At 41.9% G+C, this 20,233-nt stretch overlaps 1 protein-coding gene across 1 annotated transcript; it reads left to right on the forward strand.

Annotated features, from left to right (window-relative positions):
- Positions 1-1,441: 1,441 nt before the first annotated feature.
- Positions 1,442-17,770, forward strand: gad3 (glutamate decarboxylase 3; the record flags this gene model as incomplete). The annotated part of the gene is made up of 15 exons (XM_079173657.1): positions 1,442-1,610; positions 3,973-4,079; positions 5,498-5,627; positions 6,998-7,088; positions 8,330-8,442; positions 9,050-9,165; positions 11,408-11,487; positions 11,870-11,924; positions 12,140-12,256; positions 13,336-13,400; positions 13,510-13,588; positions 14,716-14,865; positions 16,624-16,731; positions 17,382-17,471; positions 17,597-17,770. 15 exons carry the CDS (start codon positions 1,442-1,444, stop codon positions 17,768-17,770), a joined length of 1,644 nt encoding a protein of 547 aa, XP_079029783.1.
- Between the last annotated feature and the right edge of the window lie 2,463 nt (positions 17,771-20,233).

Genomic DNA, 20,233 nt, shown 5'->3' on the forward strand with positions numbered 1-20,233 from the left:
GGAGCTTGGACATCAGGAGGGAACTTTGAGTCAGCTGAGGTGGTTCGGGCATCTAATCAGGATGCCTCCTGGGCGCCTCCCACTGGAGGTTTTTCGAACACGCCCATCTGGTCGGAGACCCCGGGGAAGACCCAGAACACGTTGGAGGGATTACATCTCCCAGCTGGCCTGGGAACGCCTCGGGAATCCCCAGAATGAGCTAGAAAATGTTGTGGCGGAGAGGGAAGTCTGGGTCAGCTTGCTTGGCCTGCTGCCACCGCGACCCGACCCCGGATAAGTGGAGGAAAATGGATGGATGGATGGAGGAGTATGATCTGCCTCAATACATATTAGTGGTTTAACGGATCACGTTCGGATCACCCCTCAATTGAGTATTTTTTTTCTTTTTTCTACAGTTTAATCATCATAGTGTGTAATAAAGTGTTACTGCTGCTGTTCCTTTTCAAGTACTTGAGAACTTGAGAAGCCCCCCGCATCATTTAAGTCGCAAGTTTGGGAGCATTTTGTCTTCCCTGTAACTTATAATGATGGATGAGAGAGGTGGACAAAACCGTTACAGTATGTAGGCGTTGTTTAAAGAGAAATACATACGATAACGACAATACATCGGCCATGTCCACACATATGAAGCGCCACCATCCCGTCTGTCAGCGACGGGGGACATCCGTTGTGGAAAACAAAGGAGCCACGCTGTGAAATCCCCTCACGCACCCACTTCAGTATGAAGCTTGTTCCAGGCCTCTATGAAAAGGAAAAGACTGTGACCGCTTTCACCACGGCGGAGTGGAGATTCATAGTCCGGTGCTGTAGACACGCCCCCTCTGTGAGTCACACAGACACACCTGGTGCAGGTGCTGACAGAAGCAGCAGAGTGAAGCTAGACAGGCCCAATAGTAATATCCCAGTCACCACAGAAAGGTTGACCCTGTCCCCAGACAGTGGAGATATTCTCATCTTTTTGAAAATAATTTCACAGTAATGGTAAACATTTTTGCAGTGTCTTTGAATGACTTAACCTGACAGGAAGTAAACATTGACCCAAATTGTTGCCTAGCAGTTCAGTTCAGTTGAAACAGTGGAAGCTAGCTCACTGGCTGTTTCTTTCTTTCAATATTGATCAGATGAGGGTATCAACATACCTCATGTTGCACTTAAACTTAACAGAATTGAATATTCTTGAATGTTTTATTTGTATTTATTTATTTCATTTTGTTTCAAATTGGACATCTTCAACATTTTTGTTTTTATGTAAGACTATAACTCAAAGTTCTTTTCTGTAAGTGTTCTTGAAGTTCTTTAATTAATAAATGGAAAGCAAAATTATATTTGACTCCTCCCCTTTTCTTTGTTGATCCGAAAAATGATCCGAACCGTGACTCAAGAACCGTGATCCGAACCGAACCGTGAGGTTTGTGATCCGTTGCACCCCTACAGATCAGATATGAAGGTTCCCACAGACTTCAGCAGCTCGTTTGCTGACACGGCTGTCTGCTTTGTGCTTTCAGACAGAAACATTGGCAAGACAGCTGGGAGGGACAAAGAGCAGGATTCAGCAGCAGTAAAAGACAGACGACAGACACCTGCTGACTTCAGCCGCATCTACAGCAAAGGTGAGAGCTTGGGTTGTCCAGAGTTACGCCAGGTTTGGTCCTGCTGCGAGTCAGGAATTTGGGGGCTTCCGTCATGTTCTTTGGCTGGGTGAAGGGTGTAAGTTCATCTTAACCTAACCAATCCAGCTGCGAATTGATTCTGGACATTCCTGTCTTCCAGCAATTATGTTATTTTGGATCAAATCAGAGGATCACTAAACTAAATGCTCCTTCAGTGACACTGAAAATCCATATTCAAATAAATACATCTGTCAATAGGTGATCAACCTGTAGTTTCCACATAGTATGAAGTTGAAGATGTCAGTAATATACTACTTTAAATCTGGGTGGTATTACATTGCTTATAAAACATATAGGAAATTAGAATTATATGATTTCTAGGAGAAAGTGTGACAACGTCACAGTGAATTTATTGGAATCCAAATGGTAAAAATCTGCTTTAGTTTTGTCTGTGTCAGCAGTATGTGTAAGTAAAATGTATTATGTCCTGCCAGGCCAGCTTTGTATCTGATGGCTAAATAGACCCTTTTACAGCCAACGTCATTGAAAAATAAAACGGTTGTTGCTTGTTGGGTTGGCGGAATCGTTATTCCAACAGTGGACTCAAGCTCTAAAGAATTGCGACAGGATCACAATCATATTTTCTCTTCACAGCAGCGATTCGAGTCGTATTTTTCTTCTTGATTTCAGTGCAATGACATAAAAAATAAAACACAAAAGTGAAATGCTTATTTTAATAGTAACTGTAAAACCTCACCTGAGTGACTACGCGACTTCCATAAGTCTGTATAGTTATACTGAAGTTAACCTGCTACATCAGCCGCAATGGCAACGGTACACAGGAAGATGGCTGCTGCTCTGACCATCCTGCTATGTTGATTTGAATGGGAATGTCCGTTGTAGGCCTACTTCATTTTATTGCCATGTAATAAACACAGATCAGTATGTGTATTTAAAATTGATTGAAGGCCTTCACCAGGACACCTACGAGCAACCACGGACCCATACGGCTGAAAGTTGCCAGTTAAAATGATCACTCATAAAACTGAAACACAGGCACATGCTTGTGTCTGTGACGCCCATTTTAAAACTAAATAAACTTAAAACTCAGTTTTCCCGTACATGACCACAGGTAAAGTAATTGGAAGCATCTAATGACTTCCATCCATCCATTTTCCTCTGTTTATCCGGGGTCGGGTCGCGGTGGCAGCAGGCCAAGCAGGCTGACCCAGACTTCCCTCTCGCCCGCAACATGTTCCAGCTCATACTGGGGGATCCCGAGGCGTTCCCAGGCCAGCTGGGAGATATAATCCCTCCAGCGTGTTCTGGGTCTTCCCCGGGGTCTCCTCCCAGTTGGACGTGCCTGGAAAACCTCCAGTGGGAGGCGTCCAGAAGGCATCCTAATTAGAACGTTCCCTAACCCTAACCACCTCAGCTGACTCCTTTCGATGCGAAGGAGTAGCGGCTCGACTCCAAGTTCCCTCCTGATGTCCGAGCTCCTTACCCTATCTCTAAGGCTGAGCCCGGCCACCCTACGGAGGAAAGTCATTTCGGCCGCTTGTACACGCGACCTTGTCCTTTCGGTCACGACCCAGAGTTCGTGACCATAGGTGAGGGTAGGAACGTAGACCGACCAGTAAATTGAGAGCTTTGCCTTCCGGCTCAGCTCTCTCTTCACCAAGACGGTCCGGTGCAGCGCCTGCTTTACTGCTGCAGCCGCACCGATCCGCCTGTCGATCTCCCGCTCCATCTTACCCTCACTCGTGAACAAGACACCGAGATACTTGAACTCCTTCACTTGAGGTAGGCACTCCGTCCCCACCTGGAGCGAGCAATCCACCGGTTTCCGGCAGAGCACCATGGCCTCAGATTTGGAGGTGCTAACTCTCATCCCCGCCGCTTCACACTCGGCTGCAAACCGCCCCAGTGAATGCTGGATCTAATGACTTGTATCTCGTAATTTTTTGCTGGTGTAACGTTACACACTAGGTTTCTCCACCAAATACTTGTATATATATTTGGCCACTAAATATTGCGCCACTTGCTAATGTATTCACACCTCACTTATCGCACACAGATCTGGAAAATCAATATGTTTAGGTTGCATTCACCATGTTTGGTGGTTAATCCCCATAGCTTGACATAACATATTGATTTGGCAAACTGTGTGTGCACAGGTACGCACGTCATCATTCAACCACCTGTGTCTAGAAATGTATTAAAATATACTCATTTCTTCTTAATAAGACAACTGTCAGTTGAAATAGATATTCAGAATATGTCTGTTTTTGTGTGTGTGTGTGTGTGTGTGTGTGTGTGTGTGTGTGTGTGTGTGTGTGTGTGTGTGTGTGTGTGCGCCCAGACCTGCTCCCAGCTCCAGGTGGTGAGGAGATGACCAGAGGGTTTCTGCAGGAGCTGGTTAACATCCTGTTAGGTTATATCAGCAAGTCAAGTCAGCGGAGCTCCAAGGTACTCAACTGTTTCTATAACATAGTGAAGCACTGTTATGTTTGAATCCTGTACAGTATCTCATCACTCTGCTCAGTGACTCTCAAACCCTTCCAGTCCATCTGCAGGACAGGGAATAATACGCACATAAATAATAAAGCATACAAATGAAGAGATATTTTCATAATGAGACAAAGTACTTCCAAACCTGATACACACATGTATATTCCATCAGTGCTATGTCCAAGATCACAAAGATTGTACAAGTATGAGTTTTTATTAACTCTCCACCAAAAGAGAGAACAGATTTAGATTTTAAGATCCAATGCATTTTCACGGTCAGAGAATTTCACAGGATCTTATGAGATCTTTGAAATGAGCAGAAGCTCTGCTAGGACAGAGCAGAAAGCATTCAAATATATATCAAGGATATAGAAACGATGCTTACAGATGTGCCGATATGTACAGTATATAAAAGTTGTGTTACTTTGCCAGCATCGTCATGGAGATTGTATAGGCTATTCTGAGCTTACTTACGACCAAAGAAATTCTTCTCATCTTGCTCTCATACTCCCCAATTCTGTGATTGTATCAGTTTAGGTAGCAATGTGTGCTCCATTTCGCAGTCCTAATTTTGCCATGTTGTCCTGCAAAAGCCAAACTGCCAATCAATACTCGATGATGATCAAAAGATAATCATCCAGCTCAGATCTTCGAACTGGAAAAGCTTTCAAGTGTGCTGTGTTGTACTTGACACATGGCATCAACGTTGTGTGATCTGCTATCATTGCCAAACGGCTTTGGGCATGTGTGCAGTATCGTTGTTTTCCCACACAGGCGGAACTTGACATTACGAGCATGAGGCCATCCTCATACAGCAGTCTCTTGAGCCAAGCACTTTACTATCCTGCCACTGACCTTAAATTGTTAAACAATGATAATGACGTTTTTTTTAAGGTCATACATTAAAGGTGCAATATAGGTACAAATCGATACTCTGAGCGTTGATACAGCAGCAAATAACTATTATCTACGTAAAGATACCGTGGAGCGGAGAACGAAGTCACTCTCCCTGTGTGTGTGTGTGTGTTGTACACTGTTAGCTCTGCCACCACTGTTGCCGTTGTTAGTGCTGTTAGCAACATTAGCAATGCCGGTGCCATGTTGACAGCCACTGAGATGCAATTGGAATGCTCCTAATCTCGTATAGTAAATTTAATCGAGAATAATATACATTTCTAAATGAATTAGTACAACTACAACCACACTTTATTCTGATGCCAGCTGGTGGGGATGTAGCGGGCTCTTGTATTTTGGATACAGTCCAGAAGAGCCATAAACATTTTGAAGAGGTTCCACTAGATGCATATTGTATTTATGTGTACATTATTAAATATGAGACACAGGAAAAGACATAATGGAATAATACTGTGTTTTAGGTCCTGGACTTCCACCATCCTCACCAGCTAAAGGAGGAGTGCTTCACTCTGGACTTGCCCGACCAACCAGAAACTCTGGAGCAGATACTGGTGGACTGTAAAGACACACTTAAGTATGGTGTCCGTACAGGTGTGTGTGTGTTGATCATTATTCACAGTTTATTGCTCTATCCAGAGTAATTGATGTAGGGGTGAAAATGAATGAAATGCATTTCATTTGCATCCCATTTAAGTGCTTTACATGTAGATAAGACATGCCCATAGACCAGGGGTGTCAAACTCATTGTCGCTCTGGGGCCGCATCAGCATCATGGTTGCCCCCAAAGGGCCGGTTGTCCGCGGCGGAGGGGGGGGGGGGGGGGGGGGGGGGGGGGGGGGTGCTGCTCCTTCGGGGGGTTGCTGCTGCTGCAACATACGCTGGTGGAGGTTTGCGCGCGCGGATCGGGGAGGAGCTCCGCCGTGCGCGATACAGAGAGCAGAGGATATTTGTAAATTGTATCAAGTCCGACTTTTAAATTTCTTTTTTTTTTGCCGGCGGATTCGCGGGCCACATAAAATGACATAGCGGGCCGGATGTTTGACACCCCTGCCATAGACGGTAGATAAGAAGTGGACACAGTCACAATGGTTTCTGGTTCCATGAACTGAAAGCACACTGTGTTGTTCGTCTTAGAGTCATAAGACGAACAACACTTGCAACTCCCAGACCGGACAAGGCCGTGGTAGCAACCTGTCAATCAGTATGGCAATGGATATTTTCTTGGTGTTTTTCATTTAAATTCATAATAATAGATAAAAGCCTGGGAGAACAGGAACGTTTTAAGTCGGCTTATGAAATGTGGGCACAGTTGTGATGGACCTCAAGTCATCAGACAGCTTGTTCCAGAGAGCAGGAACACGGTAACTGAACTGCACCCTCACCGAACACGGATCTAATACTGGGTACAGCTAGAAGATGACCTGGGCCTGATGACCTTAGATGTCTATTCAATGTATGAGCAGTGAGCAAGTCAGAAATGTACTGAGGAGCCAAACCACTAAGTGTGTTATGGACTATTATCAGGATTGAAGGGATTTTTAGTCACACAGTAATATGTTACATTTGTTGTGTACGTGTAAGGGCTGCATTTTCTAATGAGCTGGAGCCACCCGACTGACTATTTGGATACATTTTGATTGCCCCCCCGATAGCCATTTGAAATAATGCAGGTTTAAGGCACTTCAGCATTACTGCTTGGAAGTTGCCGCCTGGACATGACAACAGCATGACACACAGCTAAAGCAGCTGTATGCTCACTTATACAGCATTAACCACATCCCACAGCATTTTTCACACAAACTACATCACATTCAATCCAGAAAATGATTCAAAACTTTTTAAACAGCACTACTAACACCAGACAGTAATATTTATGGCAGTCTCATTTCATCTCTGCCATGTAAAGCCAAAGAAAATAACAACTCGTAGAAAGATTCAGGTACTGTCCTGTGTTTTTACAGGCCATCCCCGTTTCTTGAACCAGCTGTCTTCAGGTCTGGATGTGGTTGGTGTAGCAGGCGAGTGGTTAACCTCTACAGCCAACACGAACATGTAAGATCTCTTCATCAGTGGTGGAAAGTATTCAATATTTTTTACTTTTGAAGAACTTGTTCTGAACATAGAAATAGAATAGAAGTAGAATGGACATTGAACTGTTACCTGTGGTCATTTGACCGGTAAAAAAGAAAATGGCAATTGTTGTTAGTCGTTATGATGACAACACACGTCAGTGAAGGACGTAAAGTGTGGTCTCAGCTCGCCTGTTTGAGAAAGGAAGCAGCTCCAAGACGGATGGCTGGTTAGTTAGCTTGTCCTTCTCCAGAGTGATGGGGAGTGAGGCAGAGGAACCGTTAGACTGTCCGCTAGTTAGCTAACAAGCTGTTAATTCCACCATGCTTTAATGCTACACTAGTAACAGAAAACGAGCCAAAAACAGCTGTCACTCAGCTGGCAATAACAATGGACTATCCTACGCTGTGACACAAGTGTGTGGATGAATCAATAAGCTGTTAAATTGTACTCCTTTACTCTGGCTCTCTACACTTCATAAAGTTACTGCTCCACTTCTTTTATTTGTTGCTGTCCTGCCGTTAGTTGGTTTAGTTATACGGATTATAAACCCTGGTCTCTGTGACATCACCCATAGATTTCTTAAGAGCTTTTGAGAAGCCCAAAGTAACCCCCTGCTATTCCAAAAAGGGTCAAAGAGGTGGAGCTGAGACAGCTAACAGCTGGTGATCCAAGACGGCACCCACCTGTCACTCAAAGCGGCTCTTATTATGCCTAACTTTAAGCCTTTATATAAATGAAACGGGTGAGTTTTATAAAACTTCACCCCCGTAAAGTGGATATAGAGCCCAAAACCGTTTTTTGTACCAGGCTGGAAACATGTTTATTTCTGCTGTAAAGTTGGGAATTTTGACATGTGGGTGGATGGGGATTGGCCTTGTTTGTGGAGCCAACCTTAAATAGCCATTTGTGGAATTGCAGTTTTTGACACTTGAGCGTTGGCTTCATTTTTCAGCACCAGAGGTTGCTGCTTGGTTTAAAACTGGATGCACCTCAGCCAAGGTGCACTCTTTATACTACCTAATTATATACGGAGGTACGCTGTTGAAAGTGTTGACTACACAAAGTAATCCTCGACTGTCGAACATTTTTAAAGAAGTGCCTTTACCAATACAACTTAATATCTCTAAAATTAAGAAATCTAAACACGATATGTTTGCAAGAAGTATAATGTGAATACTTTTTCTTTACAGTATAATACAATAAAAATATCCTTTTACCAGGTTTACGTATGAAGTGTCTCCTGTTTTTGTCCTGATGGAGGAGTTTCTGCTGAGGAAGATGCAAAGCATTGTGGGATGGTCTGACGATGTGGGAGATGGAATCTTCTGTCCAGGTAATACATGCAAGGAAGGTACGACAGAAATGGATGGATGACGTTTAAAGAGACACTGAACATCTCTAGATACAAAAGGTCGAGGAGCCTTTATTTCTCAAAAATGCAGGTAAAGTTCAATCCAAGCAACAGTTTAACTATTATTATTATTGTCAGTGTGTAAACGGAGGAAGTTACAAATGATTGTACAGCATCAACATATAGTTCATAGTGTATACTTTTTAGTATTAGGATATGGTATGGAGCTGTGACAAAACAACAAACAAATGAACAGATGCACAGCACAAATACTTGTCCATAAACAGTGCATTCTGTTTGGGCGACTGTTGCTCAGTGGTAGAGCAGGGTCGTCCTTCAATCAGAGGATTTCCGGCTCCGCTAGTCCATGTCGAGACACCATATTGCTCCTGTAATCACGCTGCGGTGTATGAATGGCTATTAATGTTAGTTAGAGTCCTGATGGGCACGTGGCACCTTGCATAGGAGCATCAGTGTGTGAATGTGTGTGAATGGGTGAATGATGACATGTAGCGTTAAAGAGCTTTAAGTGGTCAGAAGACTAGAAAATCGCTATACAAGTCCATTAACCATTTACCATTTCCTGAAGGGGGCACAATATCCAACCTGTACAGCATCCTGGTGGCCAGATATCACTTCTACCCGGAGGTGAAGACCAGGGGGATGGGAGTCCTGCCTCAGCTGGCCCTCTTCACTTCAGAACAAGTAATCACATTTCACAGGCTATTACACTTTGTGGGTTTAAGGGGTGTGCGGATTGAAGAGTGATCAAATGCAACCTCCCAATAACCTTCTATTGAAGGTCATTAAGCAATGAAATATGAACTAAGTTTGAGTAAAGTTGTTCCCATTACTGATACCAGAACCAGCCTCTGATACAGCCTAAAATGCTGGATCAAGTATCGAGTATGCGAGACTATGCACAAATCCAATAATATATTATCATAATTTATCAGCTTAATTACGCTACACTGGGACAACAATACGTGTCACTCGCAACCCGATCTGTACATCCAGTGGGCAGAATATCTCTGCTCGCGTGAGCAATATTGTCGCCTGCAACGAAGAAAACCATGCTTTGAGCAAGGGTAGAATCCAAGGGAGAGCGGGGAACTGTCGTCTCCAAGAGCGCAACTACTATCATTGCCCTCCTGCTCGCAAAGCCGATAAACCGCTCACAAAGCTGTTAAACTGCTCACTTTCAAGAAGCATTCTTTTTTACAGTAAGTGGGCGGATCCAGTCACCATTGTGCCTCTAAATAAAATCAGGAGCAAAGTATAATTCTTACACTTTTTTTGAGCATGGTAATCTTAACAAATGAACACTTTCATGATTTTTGAAGCGCGAATGCAATTGTCCGAAGTTAAAAGCTAACAAGGCTGTGAAGGCAAGGCAAGTTTATTTTTATCGCACATTTCAACAACAAGGTAATTCAAAGTGCTTCACATAAAACCATTAAAAGCATCAAAACACAAGGCAAAAAAAAGGAGATTTACAAACAATTAAGAAACATTAAAAGCAGTCATTAAAACATTAAAAAGCAGTGTAAGAAATAGAATACAGTAGTAAAAGGCAGAAATGCAGGACATTGATTAATATCCTTGAATGTGGTTCAATTAAAGGCAGCAGCAAACAGAAAAGTCTTCAATCTTGATTTAAAGGAGCTTTCTTTGTTCCAGAGATGTGGAGCAGAGAAACTGAACGCTGCTTCTCCGTGTTTAGTTCTGACTCTGGGAACAGGAAGTAGACCGGTCCCAGGAGTGAAGGAGACGATTCGTCAGGATGATATTTTGAAGTCTGATTCGGCCACTTGTTAGAAACCTGCCCTTTTCAAGACACTTAAAAGCTTCACAATTCTCAAGAGGGGTATCTACTGATATATTTTATTTTATAGCACAAAACAATATTTAAAACAATAAAAAAATGTCCAGGTTATAGGACTCATTTCTGCACCACTTTATTAATTAATAAATAATCATAATTCTACTAGGATATTTATTGTTTGCCAGCTACTTTTTTTCTCATCTGAGGTAGGTCAACATTCTGCTGCACAGCAGCAGTGACAAATAAACGGCTAGCTATGCTAAGGATAGTTAGCAAAAGATATCATGTGGATGAAACACGATTTTCATATAAACGGACATTGAGGCCGCTTTTTCCCTGTTTACCCAGCCAAGCCTCCTTCTCCATGAGAAATGGCTGCAAAGCGAAGGCGATATACTCATATCATATACCTCATCAGACTGCACCCGTTTTTAAAGAAAAGTCGTAATCCATAACATTCTGAATTAAACACAGTTTTTTCTGGAGCCGAAGATGGAAGTAGCTAACGAGTGAACCAATCTCGCTTCCTTCTTATCTCAATTAAGAGTTGCAAATGTGCCATAGCGATCATGCAAGGAGAGCACTGCAACCTACTACTACTTAGGGATACAATAGTGGATCTACCCACTTACTATCAAAAAGAATACCACTCGCGGGTTTCTCGAGGTACAGGTGGACATGACACGCCGTGGCTAGCTGGTTAGCATGCTCATTTTAGTAGATATCTATGCAACACAATACATAATATCAACACTGTAGGCTCTTCATCTGTTGATAATCTTAGTTCATTTTTTAAAAATGTTTTACATTTAAATTCTGGCCACACCCTACACACACCTTTAGTACTCATGCGATGCATTTATATGGATGGTTTCAGGAAAAAAAGTTTCATAAAACATCTCATTGAGTTGGGCCCACAGATGGCTCGTAGCACCGAACACACCAAGCTATTATCTCCAAACAAAAGACAGCATTTCACTCTTGACATGTGCACCTGGGAATGTCATTTTAGAACCAAACAATGCAGCCACTCCTATCAGCTAAATGAAAAGTCGACCTGTTTGCAGTTGCTTTGAATTGAGACAAATGAAGATGAATGGCTGGATTTTTCCCTCATTTCAGAGTCACTACTCAGTAAAGAAATCTGCAGCGGTGCTGGGGATGGGCAGTGAGAATGTGTTCATGGTGAAATGTGATGAAAGGTGGGTAAGTTCAAAGTACACAAATTGGTTGTTAGCAGTCAATGTGATGCACAACAATGGAAATGTTTGCTCACCTGTTGCAGCTTTGTATGTATCTGTGTGTGCGTCTTTGGGGTAAATCTGTCCATGCAGTGGGCTAGTTAACATACTGTAGCTTGTACTACATGTTTACAGCATACTACACGTAGTATAGGCTTACATTTAAAATATATTGTACTATTTTTCTTTTCAAAGAATTCTTCCTGTCTATTGTGCATAGAAAATGCCGTTTTAAAGTATTTCAGAGTGCAAGGCAGGCTGGTCTCAGGGGTTTGTGTATGCTTCATATACACTATTAATAATTGCTGTTTATCTAACTTTGGTCTACTTTTGGTCTTTTAAGTGGGAAAATGATTCCTGCTGAACTTGAGTCTTCCATTTTTACTGCAGAAGAAAAGGTATGAAGTTAAGGCAACAAACTGTCAGAAAACATATTCATGTATGCATAGCTTTTATGAGTACTAAGAAGTTATCTTAAGATTTCTGATTCATCATCAAAACCTCATCTCTGAATTGAATTGAGATGTGTTAATATGATACAGTCAGAGTTGATGCTGGAACATCAACACGTACATACCGTTTGATGAGACCAGCCTCAGTTCTCTCTCTCCAGGGTTTGGTTCCATTCTATGTGAATGCGACAGCGGGCACAACGGTGTACGGAGCCTTCGATCCTCTCAATGCCATAGCTGACATCTGCCATAGACACACACTGTGGATGCACGTTGATGTAAGGTCTCTCTCTCTCTCTCTCTCTCTCTCTCTCTCTCTCTCTCTCTCTCTCTCTCTCTCTCTCTCTCTCTCTATTCAATTCAATTCAATTCAATTTTTTTTCAATTCAATTTGCTTTATTGGCATGAACATTTAGAAATGGTTTTGCCAAAGCATCACAAAAATTAAACATACAATAATATTAATAAACAATAATATTAATACACAATAACATTAATATACAATAACATTTATATAACATCTAGATTGATTATTCATTTTATATATAAAATGAATAATCAATCTAGATGTTATATAAATGTTATTGTATATTAACATTATTGTTTATTAATATTATTGTATGTTTAATTTTTGTGATGCTATTTATTATTATTATTATTATTATTATTATATTATTTATGTTTTTTTAGTCTCTCTCACACTCTCTCTCACACACACTCACTCACTCACTCTCACACACACACACACACACACACACACACACACACACACTGACAGTCAAGCAGCTCCCTGTGGCCACATGGTATTTAATTTCCGGGGTAGAAAGGCACATGGATGGACCTTATTGTTGGACAGGGACCACTGGGGGAGAACAGCCCTGATGCCCCACATTCGAAGAGTCCACCTCCACTATGAATTGCTGTAGAGTGTCCAATCCATAAAACTCTAGTCCCTCCCGGAATCCACCAGAGCTGGGTGAGAGAATGTCTGTGAAGGAGTGATGAGTTGGAGGGGAATGAGGGGATGAGAGGAGTAATCGGAAGATCATAGTACGGCTGACTCAATCTCCTTCTCACTGGCAAGCGTTGTCTTTTACTGGGCATGTAGACAGGAAGTGACCCAACTGGGAGCAGTAGATGCACCTACCCTCCCGCAGGCTTAGCTGTCGCTCCTCCAGAGTAAGCCTGGCTCTACCAAGCTGCATTGGTTCCTCCGGTTCAGTAGGAGGCGAGGATCATCAAACCAGTGTCTCACACACACAGACACATACCTGCGAGTCCTTACACAGCCAGAAAGTATAATAAATCAGAATGTTTTATGAGTAATCTATTTTTGATTTTTACTCCGTCCCTCCAGGCAGCGTGGGGGGGAGGCCTGCTGATGTCAGACAGGCACAAGATCAAACTAGAGGGCATTGACAGGTAACTGCATCCACTAACAACCCAACCACAATGTGTGTAAAGGGTTGTATAACTGTATCTCAATCCGTTTGTGAGTATTCCGATTTTTAAACGTGTACTTGTTTTCCAGAGCCTGGTCTGTAACATGGAATCCTCACAAGATGATGGGCGTCCCACTGCAGTGCTCTGTCATACTGGTCAAGAAGAGAGTAAGACATTATCCTCTCATCTTCAATTCAAGTGTGCATCACAAAAAACTACCGTTGGATGTTATTCACTGAATGTTTTTAGCCATGCTAGCATGGCTGCAAGCTTCAGGGATGACAATTTCCGTCTGTGTCTCGGCTGGGCCATTCCTTGAACTCTCAATAACTATTAGATGGATTGCCATGAAACTTATAACACGTTCTGACTCTCAACTCGTCAAAAAGGCACCTTGATCAGTGGCCCTATGCTCCAAACTATGACGCGCAACATGCTACTCTTATGTCAATTTTACATGTGACAATTTCCGCTTGTTACGCTGTCTTTTTAGAATAAACTTCTGTGTTCTCAGGAAACAACCTGGTAAGGTTCACGCAGTAAAATTACTTGGTTAAGTTTAGGAAAAGGTCTAAATCCTATCCTATACAGTATATACCTATAACCATCTGTGAAAGGTTCCACCCAATACCCTCTCTGGAGGTTCAATCTAGAACCTTTCCACTTTCTAAGGGTGCTAACAACAACCCTTATATATTCCAAGTGTTTAATCTACAACCCTATAGGGCCGGGGCAGCGCAACCCACATCGTGGTTCAAAATCACAGTTTTGTGGGTTTTTTGTTGCCCTCGAGGCATGGTGCTGTTGACAGATAATACAACTGACAGTTAGAATCAGATCTCCAGTTCTCACTGAAGAATGGAAAACCTGTGTGGACCACGTCTTCCAAACCATTTTCTCATCCGGACATGTTTAGCCTTTTGCTTTCATTTTTTTAACCGCAAAGCATCACTACAGCAAGTTGTAGCACAGCGTCAGTCTCCGTTTTGTTTACATCAGCTTCCCCCATGAGATCACGTGAGAGAGATCACGTGAGAGAGATCACGTGAGGTGGTGTATTGCTCCCTCTGGCACGATAATTGTGTGATGCCCCATTATTTTCAAATCTTTTAGCGTGTGCATTTTTGAGATTAGAGAGAAGGGCATCTGTGAAGATTCTTCTTATGTGTGTGATGATGCAACCCAATTTTCAAAATGAATTGAACTCCTGTAGTCTGAGCCCGGCTTAAAGGTTGTCCATATATGATCTCCGGCTGTATCTTGTATGACTGTCTAATGCCTCTCTCCTCCCCAGGGTCTCCTACAGGAGTGTAATGACTTCGGGGCTGAGTACCTTTTCCAGACAGACAAAAACTACGATGTGAGCTATGATACTGGGGATAAGAGCATCCAGTGTGGCCGACATGTTGATGTCTTTAAACTTTGGCTCATGTGGAAGGCAAAGGTATTCATGTAGCGCATCAGTGTAAACCCAGTGTGATAAGGTTCATATTCTTTTCTCTTCACTTGCTGTGCTTCCAACCAGACTGAATCTAATCTTCTGTTAATGTTGGGGACTTTCCTTCAAAGGGTTCTTCACTAAATCCTCTCATGTTCTGTCTTTATCTGCCTTCACACAAACTCATTTACAGACCGAATAGGTGACTAAGGTCTCACTGATGTCATGATGTAACAAACCTATTTGGGATTTTGATGGCTCGCTGCATTTCTCCATCCTGGTTCAGTTCTATGCAATGTGGAAAAGGGCTTAAGCAGGTTGAATTGTTATCAGAAGGATGAAGATTCAAGTGACGCTGAGGTTGGTTTCAGTGATGGCCAAATTAATCAGCTCTTCTTATTTTCTTTAAAATGTTTTTTTTCACCACCACCAGTCCAGGCTGACATCTCCTGGCAGGTGCAGAGTCCACACCAGAGACACAGTTGTTCCTTGCCTTTTTGTTGGGCATCTACCTCAGGTTTACATGCGAAAAAATGTACTAGAAGCCTAGATTAATGTTTCAAGTCGCGGTTATGCCTGTGAGATGGAGCTGAGACGTGTGCCAGCACAGAGCCGGTTAGTTATGAGACATTTGTTGTGTGAGACATGCAAGTGAAAAACATGTCCGATACGCTTGCGGCCTAGTCGGGGAAGTTACTAGCCAGTTGCCAGTTTACAAACTAAAATTAAAACAATAAACAGCTAAATCATTGTCAGACAGTAGTCGGTGGGTTCCAAGATTACATTTTCACCCATGCGTTTTGCCTCTTTTGCTCCCCACATGCACTGTTTAGCTGCATTCAACCAAAGCCTCAGACTACAGACCAGAACGCTTCCGATGCCAAAATCTTGTCCCATTCCCGTTCAATGATGCATGTAGATGCAGAATCTGTTTATAGAGATTATTACCTCAGTAAACATGAGTTTATGGTCTCACTTGCTAGTTTCAAGTTTTGAGCAAGCATGATAATCATTTATAAATAAATAATAAAATAAAATAGACCATAAAGCGGGGTATGTTTTAGGGAGTGGCTGCCTTGTGATTGACAGGTCACTACCACGGTGTTGTCTGGTCTGGGAGTTGTCCATGTTTTAGTCATACAACTTTCACAGTGTGTTTTCAATTAATGAAAGTTAACCGTAACATTGTGGTCGCCTAAAAAAGGTCTTATTCAGCATTCGGTTGTACTTAGCTCCACCCTGTTGTGTCACTTCTGGTTCCCAAAAATCCAAGACGGCGGTGGCCAGAAACCAAAATGGTGACAACCACAATGCTGAACACAAGGCTTTAAAGCGATAGTCCACATACCAATGGACAACGTCCATTTCTTACAGTCTATGACTGGTGCTCAATTGCACCTTGAACAGATATTAATCAAATGTAGGCTACCCTCTCATTGTTAGAGAAGTTAACAGATAAGTAAACATCCTCTTCTTTTGAAGGGCAAGCATTCCAGCAGAAAGAATTACCCACAGAGACATTTTCAAGGTGAAGTGCACTCCTTGTTAGAGGGACAGGCAGGTGAGGGGATTAATGTGGCCCTGCAGAAAATCTGTGTCAGCATAAAGACTCAACACAAGTGAACAAGACTTTCTTAAAAATCACAAGTTCGCAGCTCATACAAATGTTGATCAGATGAGCGAGAGGAAATTACCCCCTTTGTAAGACTTGGTGATAAGATAAGACTGTTTAACTCTCTGTCTCTGTCACTCACTCTCTCTCAGGGCTCCGAGGGCTTCGGATCTCAGGTGAACAAATGCTTAGAGAATGCTGAGTATCTGTATGATCAGCTGCAGAGGAGGACAGACTTTGAACTGGTCTTGAAAAATAAAGTAAGGCTGGTAGTCACGTGGTAATTTACCTTTACCTTTTGTGTGACATGTTCAAATTTGTATTTCTTTTATCTCAAAAGACATCTAGACATTGGATTTCAAACCGGGATAAATTTGATGTCTAGGCTGTTTTAAACAGCATTTCAACGACTACGTTTTATCATTGTAATTTTCTTAAAGGAGCAATGTGTGAGATCTGGCCAGATCCTAGATGGCCAGTCCTGTCTTTTAATACCACACGTACCCAGGGAGGCGATAGTGAGTCACTGTAGGTTCCAGTCTGTCCTCAGTCCAACATGAGAGGACGAAGAAGTTACAACGGTTAATATATATTACATGGCCGAATTAGTAGAGGTAAAATCCTGCCCCCTATTTGTTTGGAGTATGTGGCTTGGCACTACACATTGCAACTTTAAAATAACAGTTCTATGTATCATAGACATCTAAAAACTTTCACTTTTCAACCTGATTTAGCCTTGTTGGAAACTACTGTAGATGTCTAAGACAGCCAAACACTTGAACTAACGATGTACAGAATATTACTCGGCACTATTGTTATTTAGCAATAGTTTTTAGTTCAGTGTTTCCTTATTCATTTAAATCCCCAATCAATTATTACTGAGCATATTTGTCCTCCGACTCTCACACAGCCGGAGCACAGCAACGTGTGTTTCTGGTACATACCTCCAAGTCTGAGAGGCCTGCCACCTGGACCTGACAGAGACGCTATACTCCATCAGGTTAGTACAGAACATCACTGGTTCCTCTGGACTCCTTCAGTAACGGTCAGGGAAATGGGTGAAAAGACTTTGAAGGAGACTGACCGAGCAGAGAAAAGAGGTTCTTACTCTTCATGTCTCTGCAGGTGGCTCCTCGGATCAAAGGCAGGATGATGGAGAAGGGCTCTGTCATGATTGGCTATCAGCCTTTGGGAGACAAAGTCAATTTCTTCAGAGGTGTGTTCTCCAATCCCGCCACGCAGCAAGAGGATGTTGACTTCCTGCTGGACGAGATCGCCCGGATAGGCGATGACCTATGACATCTGACTTGGTCGTCATTTTGAAGGAAATTAGTTAATTCGACAAAACCATTGTGTTGCTGTGCCATTAGTCTACATCAGGGGTCACCAACCTTTTTGAAACTGAGAGCTACTTCAAGGGTACTGAGTAGTACGAAGGGCTACTTGTTTGATACAAACTTCCTGAATAACAAAGTTGCACAGATACCTATTAATAATAATAATATATGTGAAGAGACCGTCTGATCACATGTCAATGTTAATTATTCCTCACAATAATTAATAACAATGATTTTGTATTTTGTTCAAAATCACACCGGTTGTATTTTTGTACAAATTATCACTTCAAACATTTTTTAGGAAAACATTAACTGTCATATCTTCAAATCATGTCTTGTTTACTAACCACTACCTTTGTAACATTTAACAAATCATGAACTCTGTCCCATGTTTACACAAATGATCAGTTATGTAAGATAAGTCAGACAGCACCACAGTACTGAAACTGCTCTTCTTAAGGTTTTCAACGACATCCAATTTCAGTCTTAGTATTACTGGATCTCAGTGCAGCATTCGACACGGTCGACCATGACATACGACTAGAAAGACTAAAACTCTGGGTGGGACTCTGGCACAGCACTTAACTGGTTTGAATCCTACTTGAAGGACCGAAAATACTTTGTGTCTGTAGCTAATTACACATCAGAGCTGACTAAAATGACATGTGGTGTTCCCCAAGGTTCAATACTGGGGCCTCTTCTGTTCAACATCTACATGCTTCCACCAGCTCAGATTATGGAAAACAACAAAGTATGTTATAACTATGCAGACGACACACACATCTACATAACTATATCACCAGGGGACTATAATCCCATACAAGAGTTGGGTAAATGCATTGAACAAATCAACTGGATGTGCCAGAATTTTCTTCAATTAAACAAAGTAAAACAGAAGTAATTGTTTTTGGTACCAAGGACGAACAATTGCAATTCAGCGCTCAGCTTCAATCACTGATGTTAAAAACCACAAACCAAGCCAGAAATCTAGGTGTAGTTCTGGATTCAGACCTCAACCTGAACAGCCATATCAAGACAATTACAACATCAGCGTACAATCACCTGAAGAATACATCAAGGATGAGAGGACTTATGTCTCAACAGGACTTGGAAAAACGTCTCCATGCATTTATCTTCGGTAGGCTTGACGACTGTAACGGTGTGTTTACAGGTCTCTGTAAAACGTCAATCAGAAAGCTGCAGCTCGAGTCCTCACTAAGACCAAGAAAGTGGATCACATCACTCCAGTTCTGAGGTCTTTGCACTGACTTCTTGTCCAACAAAGAATTGACTTTAAAATCCTGTTGTTGGTTTATAAAGCACTGTACAGAAAAAGTTGTTCTGCTTCACATATCTGGAACAAAGTCCCAGAAAGCTGCAGGTCTGCTGAGACCCTCAGCTCCTTTAAATCAAGATTGAAGACTTTTCCGTTTGCTGCTTTAATCAATTTCTGCATTTTACTATACTACTGTATTTTATTTCTTACACATCTTTTTAGTGTTTTAATGACTGTTTTTGATGTTTCAATCAATGTGCTTAATTGTTTTTAAATTTTGTTTTTCTTTTGCCTTATGTTTTGATGTTTTACGTGAAGCACTTTGAATTGCCTTGTTGAAATGTGCTATACAAATAAACTTGCCTTGCCGGTGAGTTTTAACAAAAGCCACGTTTGTTGTTTACGTTCATTAGGATGATTTTGGAGGAGTAGCGTTGGAGGGATGCCCGAAAAGACGGACTGTCAGTGTTGCCGATTTAGCGTTTTAGAGCTTATGCTGCTAGCTACGTTCATCGGAAACAAAGTTGGCAACCCTGGGCTGGGTTATTTAGGTTGCTTTCTTTATCTAGTGTACTCTGGCTAGTTTCTCAACAGTGCCAACCCTAGTTGTACTGTCCCTTAAGATGCTGTAGACCAGAGGTCTTCAACAGGGGGTCCGCGAAATATTTGGTTGATTAGACCATTTTTTTTTTCCCAAACTTGAATGTGTCCATTATTTTAATAGTTCAGTATTGTATGCAAGTTAACAGGTATGTTTATGCATGGCAGTGGCACTAATAGGCCATCACTCATTTTCACATTTATGTTTAAAATGAAATCAATTTGAATATCTTGTATGCATGATCATCATGTAATTTACAGACAATGTTGATATTGGCATTGGTATCAGTTGACGAGGCATGTTTCTAAATGACAGTGGCACGGCCCCCCTACTCACTGTAATTCACATGAATATATCAACCTGTGTATTATTTGAATAGCTTAGTATTGAATGCACAATAAAGAGGTAGGTTTATACATGGCACTAGGCCCAGTTTAATATAAAACACAATTTTATACAATATATGTAGTCGGGGGTCCCTGCTCCATCTCTTTCAGTTTGGAGGTCCTTGGCCTGAAAAACGTTGAAGACCCCTGCTGTAGACTTTT

The sequence above is a fragment of the Pholis gunnellus genome (assembly GCF_910591455.1).
Source record: "Pholis gunnellus genome assembly, chromosome: 14".
In the NCBI taxonomy this organism is placed as follows: Eukaryota; Metazoa; Chordata; class Actinopteri; order Perciformes; family Pholidae; genus Pholis; species Pholis gunnellus.